Source organism: Monodelphis domestica, chromosome 1, assembly GCF_027887165.1.
Source record: "Monodelphis domestica isolate mMonDom1 chromosome 1, mMonDom1.pri, whole genome shotgun sequence".
NCBI classification, from domain to species: domain Eukaryota; kingdom Metazoa; phylum Chordata; class Mammalia; order Didelphimorphia; family Didelphidae; genus Monodelphis; species Monodelphis domestica.
In genome coordinates, this window is record NC_077227.1 from 391,286,910 (window position 1) to 391,313,271 (window position 26,362).

The 26,362-nt window shown below is 42.6% G+C and overlaps 1 protein-coding gene across 5 annotated transcripts in view; it reads right to left on the reverse strand.

The window, feature by feature from the left end:
• The window catches only part of RASGEF1C (RasGEF domain family member 1C), a 215,118-nt gene that overhangs the window by 68,920 nt on the left and 119,836 nt on the right, over window positions 1–26,362 (reverse strand). For all 5 annotated transcript variants that reach the window (XM_056811713.1, XM_016428285.2, XM_007474170.3 and 2 more), the window contains 3 exons: window positions 19,072–19,248; window positions 15,993–16,115; window positions 13,019–13,156 (listed from right to left, as the gene is read on the reverse strand). In XM_056811713.1, coding sequence (XP_056667691.1) covers window positions 13,019–13,156; window positions 15,993–16,115; window positions 19,072–19,242 — 432 coding nt within the window. In that variant the 5' untranslated portion in view covers window positions 19,243–19,248. The remainder of the gene's footprint in view (window positions 1–13,018; window positions 13,157–15,992; window positions 16,116–19,071; window positions 19,249–26,362) is intronic.

The window sequence follows — 26,362 nt, forward strand, 5'->3', positions numbered from 1 at the left end:
TGTATCCTGCAACTTTGCTAAAGTTGTTGATTATTTCAATTAGCTTTTTGGTTGAATCTCTAGGATTCTTTAAGTAGACCATCATGTCATCTGCAAAGAGTGATAATTTGGTCTCCTCCTTGCCTATTTTGATGCCTTCAATTTCTTTTTCTTCTCTAATTGCTACTGCTAGTGTTTCTAATACAATGTCAAATAATAGAGGTGATAATGGGCATCCTTGTTTCACTCCTGATCTTAATGGGAATGGATTTAGTTTATCCCCATTGCAGATGATATTAGCTGATGGTTTTAGATATATACTGTTTATTATTTTTAGGAATGACCCTTCTATTCCTATGCTTTCTAGTGTTTTTAGTAGGAATGGGTGTTGTATTTTATCAAAGGCTTTTTCTGCATCTATTGAGATAATCATGTGATTCTTGTTGGTTTGCTTGTTGATGTGGTCAATTATGTGGATAGTTTTCCTAATGTTGAACCAGCCCTGCATCCCTGGTATGAATCCTACTTGATCATGGTGGATGACCCTTCTAATCACTTGCTGGAGTCTTTTTGCTAGTATCCTATTTAAGATTTTTGCATCTATATTCATTAGGGAGATTGGCCTATAGTTTTCTTTCTCTGTTTTTGGCCTGCCTGGCTTTGGAATTGGTACCATGCTTGTGTCATAAAAGGAGTTTGGTAGGACTCCCTCTTTGCTTATTATGTCGAATAGTTTGTGTAATATTGGGGTTAACTGTTCTCTGAATGTTTGATAGAATTCACTGGTGAATCCATCAGGCCCTGGGGATTTTTTCTTAGGCAGTTCTTTGATGGCTTGATGGATTTCAATTTCTGATATGGGATTATTTAAGAAAACTATTTCTTCTTCTGTTAGTCTAGGCAATTTATATTTTTGTAAATATTCATCCATATCACCTAGATTGGTAAATTTATTGCCATATAGTTGGGCAAAGTAGTTTTTAATGATTGCCTTAATTTCCTCTTCATTTGAGGTGAGATCCCCCTTTTCATCCTTGATGCTATTAATTTGCCTTTCTTCTTTCCTTTTTTTAATTAAATTAACCAGTACTTTGTCTATTTTGTCTGTTTTTTCAAAGTACCAGCTTCTAGTCTTGTTTATTAGCTCAATAGTTCTGTCACTTTCTATTTTATTAATTTCTCCCTTAATTTTTAGGATCTCTAGTATGGTTTTCTTCTGGGGGTTTTTAATTTGTTCATTCTCAAGTTTTTTGATTTGCATTTCCAATTCCTTGGTCTCTGTCCTCCCTAATTTGTTAATATATGCACTCAGGGATATGAATTTTCCTCTAAGTACTGCCTTGGCTGCATCCCATAAGGTTTGAAAGGATGTTTCGCCGTTGTCATTTTCTTCAACGAAATTGTTAATTGTTTCTATGATTTCTTCTCTAACTAAATGATTTTGGAGTATCATGTTATTTAATTTCCAATTAATTTTTGATTTGGGTCTCCATGTACCCTTGCCGATCAATATTTTAATTGCCTTGTGATCTGAAAAGGCTGCAGTTAATATTTCTGCTTTTCTGCATTTAAGTGCCATGTTTCTATGACCTAGTGTATGATCTATTTTTGTGAATGTGCCATGTGGTGCTGAAAAGAAGGTGTATTCTTTTTTGTCCCTATTTATTTTTCTCCATATGTCTATTAATTCTAATTTTTCTAAGATTTCATTCACCTCTTTTACCTCTTTCTTATTTATTTTTTGATTTGATTTATCTAAATTTGATAGTGGTTGGTTCAAGTCTCCCACTAATATGGTTTTACTGTCTAATTCCTCCTTCAATTCTCCTAGTTTCTCTATTAAAAATTTGGATGCTATACCATTTGGTGCATACATGTTGATTAGTGATATTTCCTCATTGTCTATACTTCCTTTTAGCAGAATATATTTACCTTCCCTGTCCCTTTTGATCAGGTCTATTTGTACTTTGGCTTTGTCAGATATCATGATTGCAACTCCTGCCTTCTTTCTATCGGTTGAGGCCCAAAAGGTCTTACTCCAACCTTTAATTCTAACCTTGTGAGTGTCAACCCGTCTCATATGTGTTTCTTGAAGGCAACATATGGTAGGGTTTTGTGTTCTAATCCAGTCTGCTATTTGTCTGCGTTTTATGGGTGAGTTCATCCCATTCACGTTCAAAGTTATGATTGTTATTTGTGGATTCGCTGGCATTTTGATGTCTTCCCCTAGTTCTGACCTTTCTTCTTTAGCTTTCTCCTTTTGAACCAGTGATTTACTTTAGGTCAGTCCCCCTAGTCCCCTCCCTTGAGATGCTTCCCTTTCTAGCCCGTCCCTTTTTATGCTCCCTTCCCCTCCCCCCTCTCCTTCCCTCCCTTTTTGTGCTCCCTCCCCCCTCCCCCTCCTTAATTTTCCTTTCTTTCTTGCCCTAATGGATAAGATAGAAATCAGGATCCCACTGGATCTAGATGTTCTTCCCTCTCAGATTTGATTTCACTGAGAGTAAGGTTTAAGTACTTCCACTTCACGCTCTCTTCCTCTCCTTCTCATATGAGAGTTCTTCCCCTCCCCTTCCCATGTGTATCTTTATATGGGAAAGTTTATTCTATTGATTCCCCCCCTATTTCTTGAAGTTAATCTTAGTATTATCACGGTTCCCCCCTCCCTTTTCCTTTTTTTGCCCCAACTTTCCCCAAATCTTCTTGATTCCCCAATCTTTCCCTATGCATGTTTCTTCTAACTACTCTTATGATGATACAATTTATGAGAGTTACACAAAACATTTTCCCCACATATTAATATATATAATTAGATGTAAATGTAGTCCTTATAGAAGAGAGTTTGACTTAAAGAGAAAGATAAGATTTATCTCCTTTTCCCTTTCTTTCATATTTACCTTTTCATGTTTCTCTTGCTTTCTGTGCTTGGATATCGAACTTTCCACAGAGCTCTGGTCTTTTCTTAGCAAATGCTTGGAAATCTTCTATTTTGTTGAATGCCCATACTTTCCCCTGGAAGTATATAGTCAGTTTTGCTGGGTAGTTGATTCTTGGTTGGAGACCCAGCTCTCTTGCCTTTCTAAATATCGTGTTCCATGCTTTGCGGTCTCTTAGTGTGTTAGCCGCTAAGTCATGTGTGATCCTTATGGGAGCCCCCTTATATCTGAAGCTCTTCTTCTTGGCTTCTTGTAGGATTTTCTCCTTTACTTGGAAACTCTTGAATTTGGCAATTACATTCCTAGGCGTTGTCTTTTGGGGATTTAGTATAGAAGGTGTTCTATGAATCCTCTCTATTTCTATTTTGCCCCCTTGCTCCAGAACGTGGGGGCAATTTTCTTTTATAATCTCCTCTAGAATAAAATCCAATTTGTTGTTTACCTCTGGTTTTTCTGGGAGACCGATGATACGGAGATTTTCTCGTCTTCCTCTGTTCTCCAGGTCCGTGACCTTCTCAGTGAGATATTTTCTGTTTTCTTCCAATTCATTAATTGTTTGGGTTTGCTTTATTGATTCTTGCTGTTTTCTCATCTCACTTTCTTCGAGGTCCTTAATTCTGGTCATTAGGGACTGGATTTGCTTTTCAGCCTTGTCTGCCCTTGTATTGGCTGCTTCGAGTTCTTTTTCCAATTGAGCAGTCTTATCTGTCAGACAGCTGATCTCTTTCTCCCATTTTTCTTTCCAGAAGGTTTCCATCTTTTGGATAAGTTCCAGTTTGAGATCTTCCAGAGCTTGTTGATAGTTTCCATTTTGGGAGGCGTGTTCTGAATTTTTTTGGATTTCCTCTTCATTCTCCTCTTTCCCTTGGGTACTTCCACCATAAAAGTTTTCAATAGTCACTTTTTTCCCTTTCTTCCTGGAGGCTTGATTTTGGGCCATGTGAGCCATCCCTTTGGTGGTTTTATTTCCCTTTCCTTTTTGGTCTGGGGTCTGGGTTATAAGAGTGGTTTTTCTGTGAATTTAGGTTGCTTCAGACTAGTTCTTCCCAGCCTCCGAGCCCAGGTATTCAGCTCCGCCCAGATAATCCGTGCGCCTTGTTCAGCGCAGCCCGCCCGAAGTCCGCTGGCTTCTCCAGTGAAAGCGCCCTGAGACGTTTTTTCCTGGCAGTCCCCAGATCCCAAGGACCCTGGAGTGCCCCCCCAGACAGAGACGCTCCCCACTCACTCGCTGTCCTGGTGAGCGCTCAGGTAGCTCACTCTGGTTTAGTGGGGGAGGTGGGGTGGGGGAAGGGCGGCTCAGTTCACTTTTCTGTGCAAGCTTTTCCTTCTTATTTTAGTGTGGAAATGTTCAAGCCCCACGTACCTTTGCCTCTGTGGGGTACTGGGGAGTCCTTCTGTTCCTCCAAAGGTGATTTTATGCTCCTTTGATGTAGTCTATTTCGTTCGGTGCCGGGGAGAGGAAACGTGCGGCGTCTAGATTGCAGCCATGATTACCCGGAAGTCCGCCAGGTATTATGCTAGACATTAAAGACACTGATACAAAAAATTGGAAAATTCTTGACCTTGAGAAGCTTAGATTCTTTTAGGCAGATGAAGGAAATTTCCTCACTGGAAATTCCTTATCCCAGTAAAATCACCAGTCCAATAAAAACAAAACAAAGGGGCAGCTAGGTGGCTCAGTGGATTGAGAGCCAGACCTAGAGATGGGAGGTCCTGAGTTCAAATCTGGCCTCAGACACTTCCTTTCCTGTGTGACCCTGGACAAGTCACTTAACCCCCATTACCTAGTCCTTACTACTCTTCTCCCTTAGAACCAATACATAATATTGATTCTAAGACAGAGGGTAACGGTTTAAGAGAGAGAGAGAGACAGAGAGAGATCCATAGCATGTCAGAGTCAAAGGAACTTCAGAGGATCTAGTCCAACCCCCTCATCTGAGACATAAAGAAACTGAGGCAGTGATGTTGCCCAGCAATAAATGTTGATAAAATCCGGATTTGAATCCAGACTTTCATCTTAATTTTGTGTTCTCAGCCCTACACCACACTAACCGTTTTTTTTTTTTAAAGCCTTCGTTCCTCATGGGATCTTGCTGGACAAATTTCCTACCTTAGGATTTCCATTCATTACCACACTGTAAGATTTTCATCATGGCCATGCATGAAAGCATTCCAGCCACTGGGCTACTATTCTCGGTTATTTTAAATGAGTTATTTCAAACACCATAGGATGTGGGTCAGTAATTTCCTGCCATAGATCAATATGGGGAACTCTAGTACCGATGAGGAGTTTTGCCAAAATGTCATCAAACAGGATGTGGATCACAGATTAAAAGCACTTGGAGATCTATCAGAATATAAGCCACAATATGAATGTAAATATCAATTATTAATAACCCAGCACTTGAATGTATATTTTATCCCTTGAAATCATAAGCAATGGGAAAGAAGGCTCATTAATAAAAGATGCCAATTTCCGGTTGGTTCTGATTTTTCTCTTATTATCTGTTGGATTTTGAAGATGAATCCATTTACTTGGTTACTCAACAAGTCCCTTCTTGGGCCTTTGTCTGAGGAGAAGTATATAAAGTGCTAGGGGAGGATTGGGGTTTGTGGTAGGGATTGAAGATGAGGTACTTTTACTTGAGAATATTTCCAAATAAGAGACATAGAGTGTAGAGCCAGAAAGAAATTTCAGGGGCTATTTATCTCAGCCCCTTCACTTAATAGGATAAGGAAACTGAGGCTCAGAAAAGAGAAGCAATTTGCCTGAGCCACACAGCAAGCCAGTGGCAGGGTCAGGACTAAAATAGAAATTCAGGGTTGCCTGAATTCTAGCCCAAGATTCTTTGAACTAGTTCACACTATGTTTCAGCAGTTTGAATTCCCATTTCTCTTTAAAAAAATGTTTTATTGGGGGTAGCTCAGTGGATTGAGAACCAGGCCTACAGACGGAAGGTCATAGGTTCAAAACCGGCCTCAGCCACTTCCTAGCTGTGTGACCCTGGGCAAGTCACTTGACCCCCATTGCCTAGCCCTTACCACTCTTCTGCCTTGGAGCCAATACACAGTATTGACTCCAAGACGGAAGGTAAGGGTTTAAAAAAAAATGTTTTATTGCTATCTTTTGTTTTTATATACCTTGTATTTCCCATTGTATTCCTCTCTTTCCCTGAAAGCCCCATCTTAAAATAAATAAATAATAATAGCTAACATTTACATAACATTTACTATTTCTAGGCATTGTGCTAAATACTTTACAATTATTATCTCATTTAATGGGAAGTAGGTACTATTGTGATCTCCATTTTACAGATGGGGAAATGGAGGCAAATAAAGAATAAAGAATAAGTAGAAAAGTAACCAACAAAACCAAAAAAAGTGTGATATTACATAATATTTCACACTTATGGTCCACCTTCTTTTCAAAGAAGTCACGTTAGGGCATATGTCTTCTCATATCTCTTCTTCTGGACTAAGCTTGGTGGCTACCATTTTGCAACATTCGTTTTTGATTGTTTTGTTATTGTTCTTTATGTTTACCTTGTTGTAGATGCTGTTTTGTTCATTCCCCTTTCTCTATTTTGCATTGTTCATCAAAGTATAGAGAGGGCAGAGCCAAGATGGTGGAGCTACCCAGCTGAACTCTCCCAACATTCCCCTCCAAACAACTTTAAAATAATGCTTCAAATGAAACTTTGGAGCAGCAGAGCCAACAAAAGATTGGGCTGAGACATTTTTTAGCCTCAGGAAACATAAAAGATAGGCAAGAGAGGAGGGTGGAGGCCTAGGAGCAGCAGTAGTAGCTTCAAGAGCTCTCAGTCTAGGGATGGTGTGGCATCAGACAACTCAGAAAGAGATTACAGGGTACTCTTTGCTGCTACTGGGTACATATGGCGCTGGTTGGAAATTTTATTGCCCATATACAGTTCTGGATTGTAGTTCAAGGGCAGAGAGGAGAGCAGGCTGTCATAAGGGAGCAAAGGTCTTGGTCACGGTTCCAAAGCAAAGCTAGTGCTTGTGGCTGCAGGAGACCATGAACCCTTCCTGGGTAAAGATTAGAGCATAGACCAGAAGAGCAATGACCCCACCTCTCCCAAGATCATGTCATCGTAGCAGCACCCAAAACTTGCAGACTCTCTAGAACTAGCTCTGAAAATTGAAGCATGGAAAAGCCTGAAGCTTGGGATGATGCTTCCCCCACCCCTAGCAATACCACTTCTAGATCTGTAAAGAGACCAAAGAAAAAGGAAAAGAACCTAGATGTACAAAAATATTCATAGCAGCTCTTTTTTTGGTGGCAAAGAATTGGAAAGAGTGGAGATACTCCTCAATTGGGGAATGGCTGAACAAGTTGTGACATATGGTTGTGATGGAATACTTTTGGGCTACAAGAAAGGAGGAGGGGGGTGATTCAGAAAAACAAGGCCAAGTGAACTTATAGAAAACAAAGTGAGAGGAATCAGGAGCTCATTGTGCACAGTAATGGCAAAGTTGTAATGATGACCAACTGTGAAAAACTTGGCTATTCTGAGCAATAAAGTTATCCAGAACAATTCCAAAGGATTCAGGATGTAAAAATGCTATCTTACCTCCAGAGAGAGAACTGATGAACTCAAAGTGCAAAGTGAAGTATAATTTTCTCACTTTTTAAAAAATGTGGCTATAAAAATATGGAAATAAATTTTGCATGGTTTCATTATATAACTGATAAGATATTACATACTTCACAATGAGTGGGGTAAAGGGTGGGAAAGACAGAATTTGGAACTCAAAATTTAAACTCACAAATTAAAACACTAAAAACATGTCTTTTCATGCTTGTATGTATTTGTGATGTTCCTTATTTTTTACACTGTAGTAATATCCCATTACGTTCATGGGCCATGATTGGCTTACCCATTCTCCATTCAATAGGTAGTTACTTCAAATATCCATTATGAGTGTTTGGCTGTGATGTAGATCTCTAAGGGTGTCAGCTCCTGCTTCTGAATCGGGGACATATACACAGAAATCTCTTTTCTGTAGTATATAGTTTTCCCACAGCAAGCTAAAATTTGTGATTTGGAAGCCTCCTCTTAGTTGGAATGGTAGTTGGGGAGAGGGCGATAAAAGGAAAACCCTTTAAAAGCTGCCAGTCCCCAACAGTTTCATGTTCACCCTTGATGTTTATGATCCAAATTTAATAGGACACAAAATGAGCTCATGTTCCAGCTCATTGATCCTGTGGCCTTCGATAAGAATCACTCTGGCATCATCAGTCAAACCACGATGGAAACGTATCACGTTCTGTATCTGGTCCATTCCTGGACCCCAGCGACATGCTATTAATCAAGGCAGCGATAAAATATGTGGCAGCCTCCGGAGCATAGGGAGACCCTGCAACACTGTGCATACGGGATCTAAGTAGAACTGTCCGTGGGAAAGTTTGATGTGGAAGAGAAAGAATAGAAGGTGACAGCGAGAGGATAAAGGCAGAAAGTCTGAGAGAACAGAGCAAGCAGAGAGAGAGATGGCCACCAATACAGATTTCTAAGCCTCTGTCTACACCCATCAACATCCGTCTTCAAAGAGAGAGGGAGCAACACAGTATGAAGTGGTTAAAGCATAAACGCAAACCTTGATCCCTAGAAAACTCATGGAGGGGGATAAGCTCTCTTGTGTCACAAAGATTCATCACTGTGCAATCTGCCCCAGTGAAAGGGATTGATCTCGGCAGTCATAGAAGGTCAGACGTGCAGCCAGCGTTCAGGCTGACTCTCTGTGGATACGGTTGTCATTATCGCTTAAGTCTTCTCTTCCATGTGCTCTGGGCTCTGGCTCCTAGGACCTAGGACCACCCGAAATATATAGGAAAAGGTAGACCCTATCCAAGTGTGTGACTGCCTATAGCAGCGAGGGCGACTCGCGTACCAGAACTGAAGAAGACGCAGGGTGGGGGAGAGCCCTTTCACTTCCCCAATCTTGTGCCTCCTGGGGAAGGGACAAGTATTTTTTAAATGCCTCCTATGCTCTAGGACTAGGTACTGGGGTAAGTGCTCTACTGATAGATCTCACTATTGAACACGGCACTGCGATTGTTGTAAAGGATGGCCGCGTGTGACCGGAACACTAAAAGCAAGGAAAAGATGACTGAAGGAAGTCCAGGTCTGGTGGTCCGGCCAGACTTCTCTCACCGCACAACTATGTCTAACATGCTGAGTGTGGAGTCCTATGGAACCAGCCCAATCCATCCCACTGGGATCAGAAGCTTTGATAGCATTTTCCTCCATACCAGACAAATAGTCTCTTCCACCATCCACGGTGGGGAGAAGCAATAGGAACTGCGGGATGTTTTGCATTTAACTTTCATAGTTCACCCATTCTCATACACCAACCTTAAATCCCATCTGCATCCCCCTAGAACCCCTTGAACGGTCCTGTCACGTATGGAGCTCCCTTGTCTCTGGCCCAGCAAGCTGGGGAGTACGACAACAGTGGCCTTCATCTAAACTTTGTGGAAAGCATCAAGGCCAAGTTTTAGGCAATCTTTTCATAAGTGTAGACCAGTCTTTTTGGTCAAAGTAGTGAGGAAATCATGACATCCTTAACCCTCTTTTTCTAATATTACATGGAAATTTTCTTTTTTTAAAAAATGTAGCTTTATTTTTTCCTTTCTTTAAAAAAAATACTATTTTTCAGTTCCAAATTTCATCCCTCCTTTTAGCCCCTCTCCCAAACATTGAGAGAACAAGCAATCCCCTTTCCTTCCCAGGTGTCTCTGAGGCAGAAATGTGTGGCTTTTAGAGCTGAGGGCTCTGACCAGACCTAACCCTCAGAGGTCACCACCACCAGCTGCTCTTCCTTGTTTTCTTGACCTGGCCACATGTCTGGGGAGGGACTAGAAATGACAAACTCCCACTGTGGAGCCAGGCCTCGGACCAGCATTCCACACTCTGAAGGGGCCTTCAGTATCATTTTTCCTCTCCTCCAAAGCTCAGCCGAATATAAAAAATTACAGATATACTTTTTCTTTTGGATACTTATCCTTTCTTTATTCTCAAGATGTGCTGTGGTGACTCAGGTAAATTCAACTCAAAAAACATTTAGTAAGTATCTACTGAAAGCTAGGTGGCTCAGTGGAGAGTGCTGGACAGGCGTTGGGAAGACTCATTTTCCTGAGTTAAAATCTGGCCTCAAGACACTTACTGTGTGACCCTGGGCAAGTCACTTAACCCTGTTTGCCTCAGTTTCCTCATCTGTAAGATGAGCTGGAGAAGGAAATGGCAAACCACTCTAGTATCTTTGCCAAGAAAAACCTCTAAGAGAGTCACAAAGAGTTGGACTTAAACTACAACAACAACATGCAAGGTACTGTAGATATAAAGAAAAAACCAGCTCCAACCCTCAAGTAGTTTACTTTCTACTAAAGGAAATCAACATATATGTTGGTAAGTAAATATAAAAGATATACAGAGTGTTTTGGGGAGTGAGGATCCCTAATAAGTAGGGGAAACCAGAAAGGCATCTTGTAAGAGGCAGCCTTTGCCTTCAACCTTGGAGGGAGTTGTAAGTTCCAAGAGGTGATGGTGTAAAGGGAAAAAATGGGTAGATTGTGTCATAGCATGGAAGTAAGAGAAATAATATTGCGCATCAAAGTAAGTAGGCAACATGAGATACAGTAATCTGTTATCATCCTGGAAAGAGAAGTTGGAGCCAGTTTGTGAAGGGCTAGTCAGACAGAGGAGTTTGCATTTCATCCTAGAGGCAATAGGGAGTGACTGGAGCTTCTTGAGCAGGGGAGTAACACATTCAGGACCGTGCATTAGGAATATCAGTATGGCAACTAAGTGGAAGATGGATTACAGAGTGGAGATATTGAATGATAAGAAGACCAACTAGTAGGTTATTATAATAGTCCAGGCAAGAGGTGGCACAGGTCCTGTTCTAGAATGGCAGTTGGGTAAATAGAGATAAGGGAAGGGATATGGCAGAAACTGTGGAAGTAGAATGAGCAAAACTTGGCAACTCCTCAACTATGGGCATGTAAGAGAGAGTGAAGAGTCATGGGTGACTCCAAGGCTCACCTGAGTGATTAGAAGAATGGAGAGGGGAGAATATTCAGCAGGAACATTGAAATTAAAAGAATAGGCTTAAGGGGAAAGAGAATGAGTTCCCTTTTGGACATGTTGAATTTGAGATGCTCACTGGATATCCAAGTGGTGCCATTCAGCAGACAGCTGGTGATTGGAGCTCAGGAAAGTGATGAATCTGACCCCAAAGGGAAGACAAAGAGGATAAAGGAAAGGTAGAAAATAGCAGTGAGAGGACCCCCAGGTGTGGGGGACACAGGACTCTGTTAAATAGATTAGATGCCAACTCAAATGCCATCTTTCCCATGAAGTCTCATCTGGCTCCCGTCCTCCCAAATGGAAGCAGCTTCTTCGGCCTTGAGCTTCACCGCATAGATTGCTCTACATCCCTTACATTTTCATTTCATTTTATTTTTATTTTATTAAACCTTTACTTTATGGCCTGGAGACAACTCTAAAAAGGAATGGCAATAGTTAGGTAAACAGAGGTAAGCAGTTTGCATAGGCTCACACAGCTGGGAAGTGTCTGAGGTCAAATTTGAACCCAGGACCTCCAACTCCAGGCCTGATGCTCTAATCTACTGTGCCACCCAGATGCCCCTCACTAACGACATTTAATCTTATTCCATTACTATACTGTGAGCTCCATGAGGACAATGACTCAGTTTTACCTAAAGCTCATCTCCTCATGAACCCTTAACCCCATGTTCCATGTTCAAAGGAAGTACGGTGGCAATAATGGCAACGTCAGAAAGAAAACTGGATTTGAGTATTGTAATGCCTACTATCCTAGAGACCCTGGGGAAATCCTTCATTGAGCTTCACTTTCTTCATCTGTAAAATGGGGATAGAGAGAAGCTTTCCATAGTGGACAGAGACATGGCCTTGGAATAAGATGTGAGTTCTAGTTTTGCTTCTGACATATTTTGGCTGTGAGACTCTGGATTAGTAACAGGCAACTGTCTAAGAGGGTAAATTATGGAATGTTGACCATGTATGTTGGTAGAGGTTATTTCCTCAGGAGGAGTTCCTTATACCAATAAAATTGCAAGTCAAATCCTTTTGCAATGTAATGAAGCTAATATTTTCAAAATGAAAAAAAAACCCTTACCTTCCATCTTAAAATCAATACTGTGTATTGGTTCCAAGGCAGAAGAGCAGTCAGGGCTAGGCAATGGGGGTTAAGTGACTTGTGTGAATTTTGGATTTTTTCTACCCTGATTAGTCTTTAAAATCCTAGCAACCAGGAATGTATACACTCCTATTTAAGGATTAAGTGTTGAGGAGAATGGCCCATGACAGACATGTGCTAGCAAGTGACAAATAAGAAACAACTGACAGACCCCTGGGCTGTCCTAAGTCAAGCTTAGGCTACCATTGGTACATATAAAATGCAGGAAGTGATGTAAAGAACGTCATATATTTCACATCACTTCCTCTTTCTGGCCTCTCTTGCGGAGACATGGCTCTCTCTCTCTCTGACTGGTGTGCCTCATGGTAGCATGGTTTGTGGCTTGCTGATGAGGTGACTGGGAGAAGTTCTTAGCATGCTTGGTGAGTGGTTTAGGCTGATTCCTTTTTCCTTTACCTAGATCTCTGAACTCCTTCCACACTCAGCCCAGGCTGGAACAGTTTAAATTCTTTCTTTTCTCTCTCTTCTTAATTTCTTCCCTCTATTGTAATTAAACCACCACAGAAATCCCAAACTGACTTGAGTATTTTATTGGGATTGAATTAATCCCTGGTGACAACTAGTATAATATATTCAGTCAATAACCCCTAATTTTACCCCTTACACTTGTCCAGGGTCTCACAGCTAGGAAGTGTCAGAGGCCAAATTTGAACCCAGGACCTCTCATCTCTAGGCCTGGCTCTCAATCCACTGAGTCACCTGGCTGTCCTCATTTTTTTTATTTTTGTTTTTGTTTTTTTAAAGGATAGAAGATAAGAATGAAGTAAAGCCCAGCTGGACTGGGGGTGCAATAGTCAGCAGGAAAGCACATGAAACCAGCCCATCCCTGCCCACTCTTTTACCTCATCACAGGGTGCAATCCGGCGAATCATGTCCTTCAGGTGGCCAACCATTTTCTCTTCCTGAAAGTCATAGGGGAATGTTTCTGTCCACTCAGCCAACAGCTGCAGGAGCTTGGGACCAAATTTTCGTACCCGGGCCTAAAACATAAACATGAGGGGGTATATAAGACTTGAGATCTCCCTACTCTGCAAAGAAACAGGTCACATTATCGATTTCACACCCTTCTTCCCCTTCTGTCCCAAACTGTGCCCCCACCCAAGGTAACGACTTCGAAAGACAGCACTGCTGTGAGCACGTAGGACCAGACAGCTCCAGATGGGCTCCCAGCAGAGGCCAGATGCACCCGGGAGCCAGTGGACCTCTTGCTCTTTGCCTCTTTCCTTGCCACAAGGAGAGTTCCCACTCTGTGATACTGGAAGGTGGAAGGATTCAAGACCTTGTATATGTGAAAGCAGGTCCTTGGATCCCTGCTCACCGGACAAAGGCAGTCTGGGAATGGGGATGGCATGCACAGGGAGCTCTGAGCCTGGCTGGGTGCCCCCCCCCCAGCTCAGGAAATGGAGGCTGGGCCAGGGCCAGGAAGAAAGAAAGCAGAAGCGGAGGTGGAAGGCCCTGGATATTTACCGAGGAGTTTGCTTCAAGCCGGGGAGGCCCTGATTTCATTAGATTAAATTCAAATGTCCGGGCACTGAAGACGCCCTGTGGCATCTGAAGAGCATCTGATGAGACAACATATGGGCTTTCTTGTGTCCCTCCTGCCAATCCCCAAACCAGAGCACCCCAGGGGTGGGATTGACATTTCCAAAGGACTAGATTCATTTCCACAGCTTCATTTCCACATTCTGATTTCTCCATGGGATTGGAAATCAGAAAGAGCTGAGTTCAAATCTCAACTCAAAGGCCTGGTTGCTTTGTGACTATGGGCAAGTAATTAACCTTTCCTAGCCTCTGTTTTGTCATCTGTATTATACCTATGGCCCTTATCTCACAGGTCCTCAATAAAGAAAAATGGGTGTGAAAAGCCTTTTGTAAGCCTTAGAGTACAGCAGAAACATCACTTTTGTTTTGTTTCATTTTGTTTTGTTTTTCCTAGTCTAGGCCAGTAATTTCATTGGTGTGAGAACTCCCAATATAGAAATTCCTTCCACCAATGCAGAATTGTAACTGTTCTGCAGAGAGTTATCAGGGCCACTAATAAATTAAGTGATTTGACCAGCATCCAGGCAGGACTTAAACTCAGATATTCCTGATTCCAAGGTTGTTGCTTTCTCCTATACTATAGGCTGTCTCTCTCATATCGTCATCATCATCATCATCATGGTTATTATCCTTGTTATCTTTAGCATTATTATCTCCATTTTATGGGTGAGGAACCTGAGGCACTACAAGGTCTAAACGACTTATTCAAGGTCACACCACTAGTGTTAGAGTCAGGATTCAAACTCAGGTCTTCTGACTTCAAATACAGTGCTCTTAGCATCTCCACACTTGTTAATGTGTCCTCTCCAGGCTCTGTGATTAGGTAGGAGCGAGTAGAAGGCAGCACAAGCCCAACTCGTGCTGCTGAGGCTGATGGTGGTGGGCTCTGGTCTCACCCCCTTTAATTAGTTCCTTGGAGAAACCAAGGGACCTTTTCAAAGACAGGCCAGGGCGTCCGAGGAGATGCAATGGCAGACAATGAGGAACATGTCTAGATTGCACTTAAGATCTTGGAAATGAGATTCATGTATAGTTTGGTTATGAATTCTGCAGCTTCCACCCATATCAAGAAAGATGACATTAAGGCACAAGGGAAGAAAAATGTTGGGCAAATATTCCCATGGTCAAATGCTTAGGACCAACGACAAAATCACAAAATCTCAGGATTAAAAGGGACCTCAGAGGTCATCAAGTACAACCCATCTCTGAGCAGAAATTGAAAAATTCTTAACTTTACCAGGATGAGGGAGACATGGCTGGGCAGCAGTTAGTCTGAAAAAGATCTGAGGTTTTTAGTGGACTGCAAGCTCAAGATGACCCCAAAGAACAGCCCTAGGAATAATGGGTAGAAGGGCCAGAGAAGCAGATATCATTTCAATAAAAGCAAGAATTTCCTAACAATTAGAGCTATCCAAAAGCAGAATAGGCTATGTTAGGAGAGAATGACTACTTTTAAGCTGGATGACCACTTGTTGTGGATGCTGGAATTTTTGAGCTTGAAGGGATCTCCTTAGCCCAGCATTCTATCCACTGCACCACCTAGCCTCCCAGAGTAAAGTGATATGCTTGGGGAAAACAGTAAAGGCCTCACAGTGAGATCTCCCAGCAGTCCCTTAATCTCTCTTCTTCTCATCTGAGATGTGAGGGGTTAAGTGATATAATTCTCTCAAGTCCATTTCAGATCTAAAGTCAATTGATACCTACCCCACAGCAGGCTCCCTGTTTGAAGATATATGAGGCCTGAACCCACAGTAGGGAAGGTTAACAATAAGAGGTAGCATGACAGTGGATAGAGTAAAGGACTTGGAATCAGGAAGTCCTGGATTCAAATTCTACCTAGGACACTTAATTGTTTCTTGACCTTGGGTGAATCCCTTTTCTTTGGGGAGGATCCTCCAACAGTCCAGTTCTGTGAATTTTTTAGCCTCCCCCCTTTTTTTTAGCCCTTACTTTCTAACCACAATATTGTGTATTGGTTTCAAGGCAGAAGAGCACTAAGGGGCTAGGCAATTGGGGTTAAGTGATATGCCCAGGGTCACACAACTATGACATGTTTGAGGTCAGATTTGAACCCAGGACCTCCAATCTCAAAGCCTGGCTTTCTATTCACTAAGCCACCTAACTGTCCCCATCTTTATGGATTCGTGATCCATATTCCTCACAAGAGAGATAATAGAGTAGAGGCATCCTGCTGCTATAACACCCGAGTAGTAGAGGCTTCCATCCTAGCCTCAAGTGCCTCCAATGCTTGTTTGAAACCCCAGGCCAGCTTACCTTGTCCAGCACAGGATCATCCAGTCTCTGCTGTTCAATGCATTGGTGACACACTCTGGCCAAGAGCTCATGGGGCTCGATGAAGAGTCTGGAACTCAGCAGAAAGGTAAAGATGTAGGCTTTCTGGGGAGGGACAGAAAGGTAGTCACAGGCAGGACACTCACTCGGGAAGGGGAAGATTTAATAGTCACATTTACATCTTCTTCTTTCATCAATTCTGCTCTCTGCCACCCGCACCCCCATCGTGGTCAAGCTGGCCAAAGGGCTTCAGTTCCTTGCCCCTTCTTCCTACAGAGCTAAGCATCGCATCCCCACAGGATTCCCACAATGCAGTGCAGGGAAGAGAACACCAGGCTGGCAGCCAGAGGACCTGGGTTCTCCTCCCAGCTCTGCTACTTTTTTACTGTGTGGCCCAAGGAAACTCACTTATGTGTAATTAGAATCTGCTACCCTAAAAACTACAATCCCCAGCAAAACTACGATTCCCAGAACCCCACTCACTTCCTGTCATTACGTGCTGACAGGATATAAATTGGGTGGAGGTCCGGCTCTCTCCTTCTTTTTTTCCTGTCAGGGCTTTGGTGGAGCGGGGATTTTTGAGCAGGTAGAAAAACTTAGTCACATGATTCTATTTTGTCAGATAATAAACTTTATAAAAATACTACTTGAAGTATTGGATATTAATTTAAATCCTACATTTAAGAGAGGCAGTGTGGTACTGTGGAATGAGCGCTGGATTTGGTGTCAGAGGACCTGGGTTCAAATCTTGACTCTGCTACTTACTATCTGCATAACCATAAGCAGGTCATTTAACTTCTCTGGGTGTTAGTTTTCTCGTCTTTAAAATGAAAGAGGGTGAACTAGATAACCTGAAGTCTCTTCCAGCTCCTCGCTTCTGCCTTGGTTTCTACAGATCCCTTCAAGTCTTACCTCAAATTCCATGTCAAATAGAGTGCATTCCCTGGTTCTCCCATCCACTAGTGCCTTCCCCTGTCAGATTAGCTCTCATCTACTTACTCTGTATATATCAAGCATTTACATATCATTCCCTCTCCCACGAGGGCTTCGAGGACAGACTATTTTGGTCTTGGCACATAGTAAGTGCTAAGTAAATGCTTTTTAGTTGACAGATTTCCCCCTTTTAGCCCCTCAGTGTCCTCATCTGCAAAATGGAGATAACAACATCTGCTCGAGCCACCTCACAGAATGATTGCTCTTTTCTAAAGAGGTTAGGGATGCAAAAGGCTTTTCATTCATGAGGTCTTATGGTCCCCATCCCACAGAACATTGCCCAGATGTCCCTATCTGGCCCAAGCGAGCGAGAGTTCCCAAGGATTACACAAAGTGGCTTTAGAGCCTGGACTATAGAGTTGGGTGGATTTTCCTAACTCTACTTGCTTTCTTTACTAAGAAAAGTGGTCTCATTTTTTTAAACCAAGATTTTCTGCCCTAAGACTCCAAACATTCCCTTTCCCTCCTGCTTGGAGGAGATGATCCTGTAGTTGCTGGTTTGGGGAATACCCCCAAACTGGAATGAGTTTGCATACACTTATTTTCCATTGATAAAACTGCTGGCGAAGGCTGGTGTAGAACTCCAGAAACACCCCAAATGATGCAGCCCACATAATTTGCCCTAGTCCCTTGCAGGTGTACATTGATTAAAATCGTGGTATTATGGGATGAGAGTTGGAAGAGACCTTTGAGACCATCCCACATGACCCCCTCATTTTACAGGCAAGGAAACTGAAGCGAGAAGATAAGGGATTCACCCAAAGTCACAAAGTTAGTAAGTGACCCAGGTAGAATTTAAATCCAAGACTTTCTAAATCCTTTACTTTATCCACTTCCATGGTCACTCTTCCTGTTGTAGGTTCAGTCCCCATGTTCATTCAAACAGGGAGCCTGATATGAGATAGGTATCAATTAACTTCAGATCTGGAATGGACTTGAGGAAACCATCTAATGCAATGCCTTCACTGCTCAGATGAGACAAAGAGAGATTAAGAGATTTCTATGAGGTCTTAATATTTTTTCAAACACAGCACTTCACTGGTACAGTGGACTGAGTACTGGACCTGAAGAACTGAAGAGCCCTCTTCCTGAGGTCAAATCTGGCCTCAGACACTTCTAAGCTATATGATCCTGTTCAAGTCACTTAACTCTGTTTGCCTCAGTTTCCTCATAAGTAAAATGATCTGGAGAAGTAAATGGCAAACTACTCTAGAATCTTTGCCAAGTAACCTCAAAAAGGGGTCACAGAAAGTTGGGCATCACTAAAAATGACTGAATAACATCATTTTACTTGGTGTAGTGGATTGAGTGTTAAACTTGGAGTCAGGAAATCCAGGTTCAGTTCCTGTCAATGATACTTTCTGTGTGATGCTGGGCAAATCATCTAACCTTTTTGAGCCTCAGTTTACTAATCTGCAAGATGGAGACAATATCTAGTGTCTACCTCATAAGGCTGTTGTGAGGCTAAAATAAGATAATTTATACTAAGTACTTCACAACTGTAAAATGCCATTTAAATATCAGTTGTTGTTATTATTATTCCCAGGCAAAAGGATGAGTGATTAATGGTGATGAATAAGCTAGTTCACTGGTATTAAATCTCTCCCCCAAAACACATACATGTGTGTACACACCTACACATACAGCCCTTCTGGATAAGCATAAAATAGTTATAAGAATGAAGTTAACTTGGGGTTACTTCAGACTCTGATCTCCTGTGTGATCAGAAGCAAATCACTTAAGTTCCTTGGAGCTCAGAACCCTCATCTATAAAAAGAGGGAGTCAGACTAGGTGTCCTTTAAGACCCATCCCATCATCCAGATGTCCAATGTACAATACCCAGGGGCTCATTGCCCCAGGAAGTAAATGCTCCCTTCTCAGTCCACAAAAAGGCTAAGCAGTCACCACAATGTTCCAGATTGGAGAGGCTGATGTGGTGATCCCTACTCTCTTTCTGCTAACTCTGTTACAGTCAATACAAAAATATTTCCCCCACTTCCTCAGAACTTGCTGGGATTTCTTTGTGTGCAGATGTCCATCATACTCCCTATCCAATTAATCACTTACTTCTGGGTAGTAATCAGTAGTAGGGATGAGATGCTGGATTAAAGCATCAAGTGATGCTGAGCTCAGGTTTCCATCCTGGAAGATCAGTCCTCCTTGCTCCCCAGATGGATGAAGGTGGGGGCTGAAGCCACAGGGAGTCACCATGCTTGTGGCACTCAGCGTCTGGGGCATACCTTCCTGAAACACCAAGGGCTATGAGTTAGAAGGAGGTTGACTCTGAGACAATGACAGCATCAACAGTGATGACAATAAATCATATCGATATAGGGCTGTGTTGGTGAACCCATGGCACAGGTGGGCACATGTGCCTTAGGGGGCTGCTCTCCTCTCTACCTGAGGACACCTGAGGACATTTTTCACATGCCCCCTGCCCTCTTTCCAGCAGCCCAGTACAAGAACTTCCTCCCTCCCTTGTCTGGGGTAATGAGGGGGGGCTCAACAGGCGGCTTGAGGATATAGTTTGGACACACTGTCTCCAAAAGATTTGCCATCACTGATATAGGATTTTAAAGTTTGCAAAGCATATCACACATATGATTTCATTTCAGCTTCAAACACCTCTGTTAGGTAGATGCTATTTTCATCCCATTTTACAGATGAAGAAAATGAAGTTGAATGCAATTTAAATGACTCATTAAAGGACACAGAGCTAGTAAGTATCTGAGCAAAGATTCAAAGTCTGAATCTTCTCAACTCCAAGTCTCACATTATAACATGCAATTTCCCACAGGGAAGTATTACACCAAGGCATATATGGAGGAAAAAAGACAGGCAGGTGGTTTGGGAAGCTTATCGCTTAAGTAGAGGATTGATAGGTTATTATTGTCTCACAGAATGTATGCTTTCAGCTTTGAATCGATTCCTGTCAACATCATTTCTATGGCTAACAACAGGTCCATTTTCCTGAAGGAAATAAGCCAGAATGAGTGTGCTTAAAGAAACTCATCTGATAATTTCATACATTATCCCAAGAAAGAAACTGCTGGGAATGCTTCCCTGCCATGCCACAACCCAGTTATGTCGAGAACTTCATACCTGTCTTCTCCAATTGGTCTAACCCACGTTGATCTTGACCTTTGTTGAACTCTACCTTCTCTGCTCTGTTCTCGCTTGCTTCCTCCATTGTTCAAAATCCTTTTGCCCCTACCCACCCTGCCCACCACACACATAGAATAACAATCCAAATTCTTCTGCTTGGCATTAAAGGTCATCCATGTCCTACCTATAACTTATCTTGGCATTCTTCTGTCTCTGTACCCCTTGCACCAGCCAGTGAAAAACTAGCCACCACTCACATAGAATGGTCTGTGATTCAGCTCTCCATTCAATTTACCAGGTGCTTTCCTTGACACATGAAAAAGAAGTGGCCTTCAGCATCAAGTTCTGTGCCTGAAGATATCTTCCTTCCTTTCTTTCCACTGCCTAGGCAGACACCAACATAAATAAATGTCTGCTCTCCAGTGGATTACATTCCCCAAGGCAGGTCGATCATCACTGATCAGCCTACTGGAAGCAATACCTCAATGATATCTCTAACCTGGCCACATCTGCTGTGGTCTCTCCCTAGAGCTTACAAAGTCATTCATTCCCTTCTCTCCCTTGTGTCAAGAATTAGCACTTCCAGGAACTTGAGGGCAGGGAGTGTGTTCATTTTTTGTGTCTATATCCCTTAATGGCCAGCACAATGTCTAACAAAAAGTAAGAGCTTCACTGGATTCTCTGCTACTGGGAGGAATTTCCAACCTTCCCTTACCCACTTCTCTATCAGCTACAGCACTCTGCACCTCTCTCATCACATCTTGACTTGTATTTGTGTTCATGTCTCCATGCCTCCAATAGACTCTGACTCTCTCTCTCTCTCTCTCTCTCTCTCTCTCTCTCTCTCTCTCTCTTTCTCTCTCTCTCTCTCTCTCTCTCCCTCTCCATTTAGATTATGAGCTCCTAGAAGACAAAGCCAATGTCTCAGGCATCTATCTCTCCCAGCACACCCAAAAATAAGGCTCTGCACAGGTGGGGTGCTCCATGTCTATTGAACAAATGGATGAATGAATGAGCAGAAGAAAAGGCTGGGGATGGCTCCCACAAATGATGACTGGGAATCCTTCTTCACATCCTTGGAGTCTCACATTTGGTCATTTTTGCACCAGGGCACATTCAGATTCCTTCCTCATTCACTGCCTGGTTGTCATCTTTGGGAGGATTATCTCCATGGTAACAAGATGCAGAGCTGAGGGCTAGAAGGAACAAGCAGGAAGGGGTGGTGGTCCTTTATTTCCCAGGCAGCATCCAAGCCGCCCTTGAATACAGCAATTACTCGCTACAGGGACCCCATTGGTGAATGCATCTGCACAATTTGGACTAGATGCCAGCAGTGGTTCTTGTTAAGAGTTACACTGTTGGTGTAACTCTTAATTAGACACCATTATCAGAAATCCTGCCTGCATCCCCCAGCAGTATATTTTTATCCCATAATTAAGGAGAGAATTTTTTTTGGTAAATAAATGTCTCTAATAATCCAACAGAGAGCCATCCCTGAGCTGAGCTGAGCCAGTTTTAACACAGACCAGGCGCGTTGCCTGTTGCCATTTCCTTGACTGGAGAGGGCATGGATGTCACACATCTCCCTTGTAGATAGCCAACCCAAGGCACCTTTAAGATTCTCCCAAGGAAGACAGAGCCTTCCCTTCTCTGAGATCTGCCCTGAAGGATGCTCTGCACTGAAAGCCAAGGACTTCAGCAGCATGTAAATTGTGCCTGGGTAACATGAAAGTGTGCCAGGAGGGAGGGGATGGTTAGTTGGCTTCTGCTCTCCTTCAGACCCACTCCTAGAACAAACAGCAAAGGCAACAAGAATCCCACTCCAAGGGCTGGGCTTCACCCTCTAACATGCTTGGGGCGGTTCCAAGAGAACATCAGGCTGAAGAAGAGGAAAAAATACCAAAATGGAGAAAATATAGAAAGAGCACAGTTGCTGGCTATAAGGCAGGGCTAAGGAAATTTTGTTTTCCTTTCAAAGGCCAATGGAAGGGGCCACTAGGTGGCTCAGTGGATTGAGAGACAGGCCTAAAGACAGGAAGTCCTGGGTTCAAATCCAACCTCAGACACTTCCTAGCAGTATGATCCTGGAAAAGTTATTTAATTAAACCTCATCACCTAGCCTTTACTGCTCTTCTGCCTTGGAACCAATGTACAACATTGATTCTTAGACAGAAAGTAATGGTTAAAAAAAAATGAGGTACAGATACAATCAGTTGCTGCCCTCATGCTGATAAATACTACTTAGTTCAGGGTAGGTAAAGGCTTCATTGATCACCCTATGTGCCTCTGAGATCTTCAGGCCCAGTCATTTTGCTGAGCTCTGGTCCCATATTTAACTCCCCGCTGGACAGCTCTCTCTGGATGCCCTAATCAACACACAAGCAATTATTAAGCACTTACTATGTGCCAAGCAACTAAGTACTAGGGATACAAAGAAAAAGCAAACACAGACTCTGTCCTTAAGAAGCTTTCGTTCTAATGGGAGGCTTCTTCCTCTCAGGGGTGACAACAGCAGGCCCCCAAGTGGCTGCATTTCATTAAGCTTTGTGAGGAATGGACTTTGGATGAGACCAAACAGACCTAGTCTTGAAGTGAGAGAAAGAACACACAGATTGGGTGGTGTATGGGAGCTTAGCATGACCCCATGCAAACTATTTCTTTTTTTACGAATATTTTTTAAACCCTTACTTTCTGTCTTAAATTGATTCTAAGGCAAAAGAGCGGCCAGGGCTAGGCAATGAGGGTTAAGTAACTTGCCCAGAGTCACATAGCTAGGAAGTATCTGAGGTCATATTTGAATCCAGGACTTCCAGTCTCTAGGCCTGGCTCTCCATCCACTGAGCCACCCAGCTGTCCCCTTCGATATAATTTCTAATCATTGTTTTCTGACATTTTGTGATTCAGGTTTTTCTCCCTCTTTCCCTCCCCTCTGCCTGCCCAAGATGGCAGTAATATGATATAGGTTATACATGTGCTATCATTCAATGTCTAGTTCTGTGTTTGTCATATTGTGAAAGAAGATACATATCACTTATATAAGAAAAACATTCATGAAGGAAATAAAGTGAAGATTCATATGTTTCCATCTGCATTCAGGCTCCATCAGTTCCTTCTCTGGCAGCAGTTAGCCTTTTTCTTCATGAGTCCCTTGGAGTGATCCTGGATCATTACATTGCTGAGAATAGTTAAGTCATTCCTACTTATTCATCATACAATATTGCTGTTACTGTGTACAATGTTCTCCTGGATTCATTCACTTCACTTTAAATCACTTAATTTAAAATTTTCCAGGTTTTTTTCCATTATTTTTTGTGTGTGTGATCATCCTGTTTGTCATTTCTTATAGCACAAGAGGATTGCATAACAATAATACGCTACAACTTGTTCAGCCATTCCTCAATTGATGGGCATCCTCTCAGTTTCTAATTCTTTGCAATGAAAAAAAGAGATGCTATAAATATTTTTGTACAAGTAAGTCCTTTCCCATTGTCTTTGATCTCATTGGGCTACGACCTAGTAGTGGTGTTGCTGTGTTATAGCCATTTGCACCTGGTTCCAAGTTGCTCTCCAGAATGGTTGTATCAATTTGCAGTTCCACCAAAAGTGTATTAGTGCCCTAATTTTTCCACATCCCCTCTAACACTTATCATTTTCCTTTTTTTGCCATTTAGTCAGTCTGATAGCATAAGGGGGTACCTCAGTTGCTTTAATTGGCATTTCTCTAATTTAATAGTGATTTGGAGCATTTTTTCATTTTACTAAAAATAGTTTTGATTTCTTCATTTGAGAATTACCTATTCATATCCTTTGACCTATATATATATTCAGAAGTTCAAAGCCTTGTATATTAGCAAAAATAAACTTTCACTTCTTCCCAAGGCAAACACATACACACACACATACACGGGAAATGACACATACATAAAAAGGTCTACACAAAATATAGAGAGAAGATGTAATAAAACTTTAAATAGAAGGGTACCTTTAAAAGGAATTTTTTAATCTTTTGGTTTGATATCACAGTATTTTTCAGATGTATATCTTTACCACCTTCTCTTCAAACACATCCCCTCCTGCCCCACTACAAAGAAAAGCCATTAAACAAAACTAACCAAGTGAATATTTCTGACGGGATAGGCTCCATTCTGCATCGGTGGGTCCCTACCTCTCTCCCAAAAGAAGGAAGTCCCCACTGATGCCGCAAACACAACAAAAATCCGGATGGGAGAGGATAAGGATCTGAATGGAATGAGCAGCCATTTTTTGGAAGAGTGGAGGAGACAGATGTGATATTGTGGAAGTGAAATTTATCCAGTTAAAGCAAAAAACTGACCCAAGTTGAAATATTGCCACACCTCTGAGATCCACCTTGAACGCTCTACTGGGCCAATTGTTCTAGGCTTACCATGGGAAGTTTAGGTTTATTTTTCCTTTTTGTAGGTGAAGGTGGGGCTGGGGAGGGAGAGGGTGGTGAGATAGGCCTATTGTGAATCTCAAACTGATGGTTTAGGAATCAGGCAGCCCCCTGGGGCTCAAAGAAGGAACAGCAGCACTTCTAGCCAAAGCAGGTCAGCTTGCCAAAAACTGCTCAGCTCACAATGAGCCTTTTTTTAAACAAAATAACACAGCCTGTTTGAAAGCCTGCAATGTGTGCCAGGGTTTTAAACCCGTTCATATGCCATCCTTGGCATGGTGATCCATCACAAGCACTGGATGTGAGCAAGTCTCCATGCACCTGGCAGGGAAGAGATCCAGAGAGAAAGGGCACATCTGGCTCCAAGCGCCAAGGGATCTGGAGCCCAAGACCCCCAGGGGAGCAGGAGGAGCTGTGGGTGTCTGTCCTTCACCATTCCTCACTCAATAGGGTGCCAAATGGAACCAGGGGCCACGTGGCAAGAGCCCTCCCCAGCCCTGGAGGATGCCTTTCCCCACACCATGAACTACAGACAGGTGGTGCTGCTGCTGCTGCTCCTAGTGATGAGTGAGAAACTGCTTAGTGGCGGTGGCAGCAGCTGACAGGAAGGCGTCTGCAAAACTGGAGGGGCTGCTTACAGAAAAGTGGCTTTTAAAAATAGTCCATTTTCAGGGAGGCTAGTAGAGGCTGGGGAGCAAACTGAGTGTTAGCAGACTCAGCTGCCAGGCATAGGAGCATAGGAGCATTGATTCAGAGCTGGAAGTGACCTCAGAGGTCATGAAGTCCTAGCCTCCTTTTACAGATATAGAAACTGAAGCCCAGAGAGGTTACCGGATTTGCTCAGGGTCGCAAACCTAGGAAGTATGTGAGGCAGAATTTGAACCTTTTTTTAAAATTTGGAAATTTTTATTTAATTAATTAATTTAGAATATTTTTCCATGGTTACATGATTCATGTTCTTTCCCTCCCCTCCTCTTGTAGCCAATGAGCAATTCCACTGGGTTTACATGTGTCATTGATCAAGGCCTATTTCAATATTATTGATGTTTGCATTAGGGTTATCATTTAGAGCAGGGGTCCCCAAACTGTGGCCCCCTGAGGCCATTTATCCCACCTCCACCACACCTCCAGAAGGGGCACCTCTTTCATTGGTGGTCAGTGAGAGGAGCACTGTATGTGGCGGCACTGCAAAACACAGCATCACTCACGCACAGTACTACTTCCGGTGACATAATCCTTTGTGCGGCATGCTGTTCTGAGAGTAACTGAATGAGAACGAGGCGCCATGCAAAGGATTATGTGGCTGCACAATGGAAGACATCGGCATGATGAACAGTGATCTGGGAGAGGGGATTCCGCACTGTGTATACTGCTGCCCGCTATAGTGGTGGCAGTGACGAGCCTGTGCAAGGTGTGACAGGCCCATCACAGCCAGAGCTGCAGTCTCCACTATCCCAGACAGCGTATACCAATTTGTTCATAGTTTTTTTTTTTATAGTCTGACCCTCCAACCATCTGAAGGACAGTGAACTGGCCCTGTGTATAAAAAGTTTGGGGACCGCTGATTTAGAGTCTATATCCCCAATCATATCCCCATTGATTCATGTGATCAATCATATTTTTCTTCTGTTTTACTCCCACAGTTCTTCCTCGGGATGTGGATAGTGTTCTTTCTCATAGATCCCTCAGAATTGTCCTGGATCATTGCATTGCTGCTAGTAGAGAAGTCCATTATATTAGATTGTACCACAGTGTATCAGTCTCTGTGTACAATGTTCTCCTATGAACCTACTTCTTCTTGATTCCAAGTCCAAGGCTCTATCTCTCTGCCAACAAATT